The 8,122-nt window shown below is 42.7% G+C and overlaps 1 protein-coding gene and 1 pseudogene across 1 annotated transcript; one reads left to right on the forward strand and one right to left on the reverse strand.

Moving 5' to 3' along the window:
- Nucleotides 1–1,775: 1,775 nt before the first annotated feature.
- LOC132099256 (uncharacterized) lies at nt 1,776–4,118 on the reverse strand. Its single transcript, XM_059505695.1, has 6 exons — nt 3,978–4,118; nt 3,152–3,275; nt 2,700–2,871; nt 2,411–2,559; nt 1,962–2,029; nt 1,776–1,808 (listed from the first exon to the last, which is right to left on the reverse strand). Exons 1-6 carry the CDS (start codon nt 4,116–4,118, stop codon nt 1,791–1,793), a joined length of 672 nt encoding a protein of 223 aa, XP_059361678.1. The 3' UTR covers nt 1,776–1,790.
- Nucleotides 4,119–6,795: 2,677 nt separating this feature from the next.
- Nucleotides 6,796–7,745, forward strand: LOC132099257 (4-galactosyl-N-acetylglucosaminide 3-alpha-L-fucosyltransferase 9-like; annotated as a pseudogene).
- Nucleotides 7,746–8,122: the final 377 nt, after the last annotated feature.

Raw genomic sequence — 8,122 nt, forward strand, 5'->3', positions numbered from 1 at the left:
GGTGAGTTGCTACCATTTAGAAACCCAGCAATGACTGCTGGAGATAGTAGTCTATGAAGAGCAGTGCATACAACAAACTTCTTTTTGCGTTCAGTGAATAGCATCGAGTGAAAGTCAACGTTCTCTTTATATCTAGTGAGAGTGATTATGTCGTTGGCTCAGATAAGTAAACTTAGTCAGACGATCTATAAATAGAAGGCATATTACATTTAATAATTACATTTAATAATCACCTAGTGTTTATTTATAAGCTTTTACCTCTTTCTCCGGTGAAAATGTTGTTTGCAAACGTATCTGACGCTGAGTAGGCTGGTCATGTCTTCAGTGTGATTATTGTTGATAGTGCTAACTAGTTTTCCTCGTGATTGATTGTCATTGACACCGTCAGGCTTACCGGGAGAGGGAGTGAGTAGTAAGCGTCTGTGTCGCTGTGTTTGTCAGGTGTCTGTGTGGGCGGTGTCGTCCCATGGAAACGGTGGTGGAGAGCTTGTGTTGTAGGGAGGTGAGCGCGTTTTGGTCGCTGGTCGAGGACCTCACCCCCCGGCCAGCAGATGTAACGTGCCTTACGCAGCATCCTGGATTTGAGGCATGCTGCCTGAATCCGTTTGTGCTACACATAGCATACTCACACTTCAGGCAGGATCATGGTCCCCTTCAAGCCAGCACGCACGAGTATGTTCATGGTTTATGTCTACTTTACCAATCTTTTTACACTGAGTCCTTTGAACAACAGCTAATTGGTGTCAGGAGATGTGTTGCACACACAATAAACATGCATAAGAGACAGGCTTAAAATGACGTTTACAACTTACTTACAGAGTTTTAAACTTAAAAATCTTTCCTACTTATTCCTAGGCAATACCGGTACACTGCGTACAGACAGGCTATACGCTGGGCTTATGGAGTTTTAGGCAGGAGTATAAGGAAGCCTATACCCTCTTGTGTGATTTCAACCATCAGACAAAAATTCCAAAGTGGTGACCAGACCTATCAGGGCTTTCAATGGCCTCGTTTGGATGAAAATGAATTAAATAATTGCTTATTCTGTTGTGATCACCCAATTACCCTTAAAATGTTATAAAGTACACAGAACACATGAATTTTGATAAGAAAAAACTGTTTATTTGGCATTTCTTGTAATGGTTACTAAACATTTAAACATTTACTGAACAAAGACACAGGTTGAAAGTAAACAAATCTATATAAAATAAATGGTTAGGCACAAAACCTACAAGGAACACTGATGAAGGGCTAGAACTGAAACGTTTGCACATTGTTTCTTTTGCCTGCAATATTGTGGTCTTACCTGAGGGTCAACTGATCTTTCTCTTTCACACACACACACACACACACACACACACACACACACACACACACACAGTGATGCATGCAAAAGCAAATCAAGCAGACACACAGTGAGCCCCCCACACACACACACACGCACACACACAGTGATGCATGCAAAAGCACATCAAGCAGACACACAGTGAGCCCAGACAACACCGCACACAGAGGTTGACAAGGCACAGGTAAAATGATTGGTAAATTATTTTTAATTACATACAACAAATTCCATGCAAATAACAGACAGAGGAGCAGACATGCAGCATGCAGGACCCCTTGAATGGGGTACAGCGACAATTATTGCCACAAAGACGAAAAAAAGTAATTTTGTGCAAAGTAAAACCAAAGCAACAGCACACAAAGAAAAAATAAAACATGCAGCATGCAGGAAACCACCACCAAATGAGAGGACAGGGACAGAAGGAAAAAAAGATAAATACTTACAGCTAAATCATTGGACTTGTCTGTGAAAAAAAGAAACGAAAAAAAAAGTGAAATTAGTTTTTTTTGTAGCGTGACTGCCGGGCTAGGTAGAGGCTGACGGCCTCCTCCTTAGGAACCTGTTAGAAGGATTTGGCGATGGGGGCGGGTGCATCGGAGGACAAATTGGCGCTAACCTCTCGAAGAGCTGCAGGTGATTTGGTGTAGCTTTCCCGAAGGGCCTTCATCAATGATGTTGCATAACCTGTAGACATATTTCCCGCCACTGTCCTCGGGCCGGGTCGGGTCGGGCCCTTGATAAAGCACGTCACGTGTCATGCGCAGCATCTAGTCCACTCGCACTCGCATTAAAATAATTGAATATTGCGTGGCCAATTTTTGCTCATTTATAATATATATAACTGCACAGCTCCCTCCTGTAGCCTAAATGAGCACAGCAGCACCTGCTTAAAAAAATTCTGGCGCCGCCCCTGGTTATAGCGGCCCACATATTAAAAATGGTCGGGTTTAAATCGGGCTCGGGCTCATAATTACAGTGAACGTGTCGGGCTTGATTTTTTGGGCCCGATTTAAGCTCTATCGTGCGGCATCTCAAAATATGATAGACCTGCATGACACTGCTTACCATATGAGGCTGCCTCTTTGATGGGACGCACCACATGGGCACCTTTTCTGAAGCGCGGATACCGCACGCAGTACTTCTCCGTCCCATCACTTCTCCGTGCTGTCTCGCGGTTGGCATTGTAATTGTAATGCAGCGCCGCTAAGAGAAGCCTACAAAATAACACATTTGAGAACATTTTTGAAACTTGGTGTATGTATGATAAAATACTACAATAGGCATGATAATAGGTACTATTACTACTATAAAAGGCATAATAATTGTCAGTATTATTCCATTGGATAGCACTGACCTGCTATACATCCCAAGGTATGAAAACCCTGTGTGCTTGGGCGCGAAGTGTAAGATGAGGGAGTGGTAAGCCTCAAGGGAGAAGGTCTGATGCTGTGGAGACAGCTGTCGAACATCTTTTAGTAAGGCAGTCCTCGTGATTATGTTCTCCAACTTTACTGCTGCCAATGAGCCTGCAAAGACCAAGACAGGTAGGCAGACAGTCACACAGATGGAAAACGTACAAATAGACAAGAAGATAGACAATTTTTTTTTAATGGAAACACATGAAATTGTCCTGCATATGAATTATAGCAAACATAAACAGTAAACAGAATGTTATGAGATTGCCAGGGAATGAAAAAATAATTTCATCACAAAGGTCACATGTCAAAGCATCCAGACAATCACTCAGACAGCAAATAGAACAAATCTGTAGAGCGTGCATAATACCACATACTGTGTGTACTGTACCTGGGTCCAGCCACTCTTTGTTGCGCTGATCCCCGTCTAGAGGGCCATGGGCACAACTGGAGAAGGCAGGGGTGTCATGGTCATGGATGTCCTGGATGTGGTTGACTAAACTTGCACGTGTGTGCTACAACTAGTTTCCCAGTGAAAAACAATAACCTATGGCACAGCTGTACCAAAATCAAAACAGTGTGAGTGGGTGAGAAAAAGGCTAAGAGGGTACACAAGAGAAAAAACTTAGATTACAGTACAGTGGACCCTGATATGCGCTACTCAATGTTTAAAAAAATACATAAAAGACATTCAGAACATATTTAATGATGTTGAAGGTTACTGTTAAATGTTTACACCAATACTAGTGGTAATAGATGTCTAGAGTACATGTGGTGCATAAACTCTATGAGGTAGTGAATTTACTGAGAGGTAGCTAAACTCTGAAGTGAGAAGTGGATAAACTGTTTCTGACATTTCAGCGGTGGGTAAACTGCGTTTACTTGCTTTTAGCCTCCACTACAGCCCTGGCGACACGGTCAGGGTCAAATATATGTGAAAGAGAACCGTAGCAGACTAACACAAAACGCAAACACACTATTGTGAAAGCCGCTTAATGATCATCACCACTGATCCAAACACTAGCCATGAAGCTTTCATGACGATATGGACATTTACTACAGGGCAATTTGGTTTTGGCTCATATTCGTGAATCACGAAATATGCTCTTCTAACGTCTGAGTGATCTTGTTTGTAGTGGAGGCTGTGTCAAAGGGAACATACACACAGAGCTAGCTAACACGCAACTTGTAAACATTAACGTTAGCATGATGCTTACCGTGGCAATAGCTCGCTTGCGGCAGACGGTGGTGTCTCTTGACCTCGGGACAGGGCAAGCAGAGAGGTTTGGATTCACAGACGGCACGGCGGTAGGAATTAACTTTGCCATTTTCTCATTCTTTAAACCAAGTGCGACCATCTTGGCGTCCCCTGAGTGGTAATCCTCCTCCTTGAAATGCGCGCTGCATATTCTCGAGTAGGCGGTGACAGAGCTAGCTGAAAAATCTGCCCGCCTAATCTTGACAAATTGCACCCAGCTTCGGAAGATCCCTTTGTCCTTAGGGAAACAATGGACCCTATGTCCAGTTTTGCTGGAGTTCTTGCAACCGGCACAAACACAGCGATACACCATTTTATCTATTTATTATCTACTCTTTCTCTAAGCTATCTGTTATGCTATGCTATGCTATCTCTCACTGTCTATTTTATGTTATGTTATTCTATCTATCTATCTATCTATCTATCTATCTATCTATCTATCTATCTGTCTGTCTATCTGTCTATTTACTTATATATCTGACACTGTCACTCTTTCACTAGCTGCTACTCTCACTACTCGTCTCACTCTCAATGGCGGGCTTTCGTCTGCTAGCTAGTGCCTCATGTGACGTCATGGAATGCATGCGGGAGAAATAAGAATCATCGCTAACCGCTAAAATATCACCTACTTTTCCTTATTATATTTCTTTTTTGTAATACTTTACAACATCAAATACAACGGATAACTGTTTAAATGTTTATTACCAACTAGAAAAGTGCAAAAAAAAAAAAAAAAAAAAAAAAAAAAAAAAAAAAGCTGCCATCTGGTGAAGGAGGAGGATGAGTGAGGTCCGGTGCTTGGCCGTCCGCAACTCTCTGTGCCCTCCTGGGACCCAGAGAGGAAGAAAACTGCGGAGTCCCACTGGATACCACTGGTACGCTCCTTGAAGAGGGCCCAGCGCGTTCCGTGGGTTGCTCCACTGGATCGGAGGTGCAAGAGGAGTGGTGGTCCCCAGAGGATTGGTTCCCTGCGGGGTTTGCCACCACTGTGACCCTCAAACCACCCGCGCTACTGCCGGAAGTGGTTCTCGTCTGTCGGCCGCCAGAACGAGCCCCAGATCATGGCTGCGGCAACGGGACTCAGCCCTCCTGAAGGTAGCGGAGCCTGGTTCCCAGCTCCGAGATGGTCATATTCCTGCAGTGAGGACATGACTCATCCACGAAAGCCACCTCAGAGTGTTTGACGCCCAGACACATGAGGCAGCGATCGTGACCATCACCTGTTGCCAGGTAATGACCGCACCCAGAAACGCACGGGTGAAACGGCATCCTTATAAGGGCGATCCGTCGTCTTTACAAAGACGCACCCGTGAAGCTCTTTTAGAGAAATTTGCTCTTTAGGAAATGCTCTTTTAGAGCTGAGGCACACAGGGGAATTGGCCGCTTGCAACACGACAGGGGTAGTGCAGCCTGAAGTGTGCAATCCACTCGACACAGGAACGACTGCCGCTGAAGCGCCGTCTCGCCAACACATGAAGCTTCCGAGAGCGTGCTGAACTCGTAGTTCACAGCAGACACAGTTGAGCAGAGCGATACTAACGCTCGGCTCCGAAGCGAAAAGCTGGAATGCATTGCACCTGCTGCCTTCTTATACTCACGCAGTGATCAGCGGCAGCTGGATGCAATAATTGCATGCCAATGTGCATTGGCTCATTTAGTTTACACTCGAAGTAGATTGATCTATCGAAGCGATATCCCATATTCGTCGGTCACGGTCACCGACGTGGAGTCGAGAGTGACCGACTGAAAGGGAACAGTGATCAATTGAGCTGGAACGAAACAACTCTTTGATACTTTAGCAGATCACACACACCATTAAAGGGCTACAATCATCACCATGCGACTCGTTCAGCGTCTGCCTCTCCTCCAGCCCAAGATAACCAACATGAGAATTAAAGACATCAGAGATTTTTTCTTCCAGCGACAGACAACCACCTGCATGCCAAACAATTGAAACGAACTCATCTACTTATTTTGTGTGGCAAGACAAATACAGTATGAGTGCCTAAATAATCCTAATGAAAACAAGTGAGAATACACTAGGTTTAGACTACAGTCCTGGAATCTTTTTGAGAGGTCATTCCAGATAGTGTCCTTGATAGTCTTTGTGAAAGAGTCCGCATCATTAACTGTGAAGTGGTGCTGGAGTTTATTCAAGATCAGAATCTGATCCAAGGTTGGGCTCCTTTCAGCAGAGACACAGAGGGTTTAACTGTAAAGTATCTTTGTAACTTTGACAGACTGCTCTGCATTTCTGAAGTCCTCATCAGAATCTCTCTGCAGTCTGAAAATTATCATCAGTTTCATTAGCTGGGCTATAGTTTTATGAGCACAATGGTTCAAACTGAAATTGTTGAAAATGGTATAAGCTAATCACAAGCTTTACCAGCTTTACCTGTCCTCCATGTAACGTTACATAGACGCCACACACAGAAAGAAATGTTACAGAAATAGTTCACCCAAAAAAATGAAAACTCATTATTTACTCAACCTCAAGCCATCCTAGACATATATGACTTCTTCTTTCAGATGAATCCAGTTGGAGTTATATAAAAAATTGTTTTGACCTTTCAAGCTGTGTAATGTTGCTGTGCTTTAGTCCAAAAGAGGTGAAATAAAGTGCATCCATCCATAATAAAAAGTGCCTCACCTGCTCCAGGGGAGGGTGAACAAAGGTGTCCTGTAGCGAATCGATGAGATTTGTAAGAAATATATCCATATTCAAAACGTAATAATGACTTTAGCTGTACACGGAAGTAGCTCTGAATGGATGACGTATGAGGTCAGCGCTGCGCATGTGCTGGTGAGTCTCGTGAAGAACAACCTTTGTTAACAGAAACAAAGTTTCCTCACTTTAGCACATCTGACATTCTTCTTTATAAATCTTCGTTTTGTACTTCTAATTAGTGACCGTTGTTTTTTATTATCTCTCCCCAGCACTTCCATGTTCGTCACTTTTGAGCGGCGCATGCAGAGGTGGATTTGGTTTCATGTAGAATCTCCGACCAACGCTAAAAATAGCAGGTCTGGAAAACCTGTTCAATCTCACTCTCAGCTACAGACAGGGTGCAGATATTCTTGTCTGGTATCACTTGACTGTCAGGAAGAAACCAGCTGAGAAGTTTGTAATTCCCCAAAAGGACAAACAGTTGTGTGGGTTTGTAAGTAACAACAATCCCTCAACTAGTGTCAGCACAACAATCAAGTTTTACCAAGAATTCAGAAAATACATCCAAGTGACTTTGTTTGGGAAGACTTGCACAAAGTTTCTGGATTATAAAGACTACTATCCAACATGGCTAGCTCCAAATGTTATCTTGCCTTTGAGAACTCCATCCACAAGAACTACATCACTGAGAAGTTAAATGGACCGTCCCTGTGGTGTTGGGTCCTCCGAGAAGAAACTATGAAAAATGTTCTCACGCCGAGTCCTTCATTCATGTCAATGACTTCCCAGATGCAGAGTCACTAGCCTGACACTCATAGAAAAGAGAAAACAAACTAAACAAAATAAAGCAAAAATACAGGCTGTAATGCCATGAATTTATGCTCCCAAAGGGACAATGTACCCTGGGTAGTGTTAATTTTGTCAGCTAATTTAATTTTAGTTTTAGTCCCATGTTAAAATGTCCTTGTTAGTTATTATTATATTAAGTCAACCTTATACTGTTTAGTTTTAGTCGACTAAAAGTCTCAACATTTTAGTCTAGTCTTAGTCCAAGACGGCCCTTATAATCTCCCTATAGTTGACATCATCAGAAAATGTTAAAGAATAAGCACGCGTTAACAACATAACTAGTTTAATGTGAGTTGAAAAATTATTATAAAGTATAATTATTACAGCTCAAGATAACAGTATTATTCTATGTTCACTCTTCCTCCTGCACTAAAATGACTGTATCTAGATGCTGTTAATTTAGCTATGGTCAAACATGATGTGTGAAGAGTGTCATGTATTCAGTAACTGATAAGAGGAAGTGTGCTGAAGAAGTGTTAAAGCAGACTGTCGCTTCATACTCTGCACAATTCTTGGTTTTTATTTGGTCTGTACTTGAGTGTAAAGAAGTTAAGAATCAAGCAGAATCACTGAATGAAAGAAAGACT

This window comes from Carassius carassius, chromosome 22, assembly GCF_963082965.1.
Source record: "Carassius carassius chromosome 22, fCarCar2.1, whole genome shotgun sequence".
Lineage (NCBI taxonomy): Eukaryota > Metazoa > Chordata > Actinopteri > Cypriniformes > Cyprinidae > Carassius > Carassius carassius.

Coding starts and splice junctions, on each gene's coding strand:
- LOC132099256 (XM_059505695.1), bottom strand. CDS start 4,118: ATGGTCGCACTTGGTTTAAAGAATGAGAAAATGGCAAAGTTAATTCCT. Junction 3,276..3,977: donor GCAAGCGAGCTATTGCCACG/GTAAGCATCATG, acceptor AACTAGTTGTAG/CACACACGTGCAAGTTTAGT. Junction 2,872..3,151: donor CAAAGAGTGGCTGGACCCAG/GTACAGTACACA, acceptor TGGTCTTTGCAG/GCTCATTGGCAGCAGTAAAG.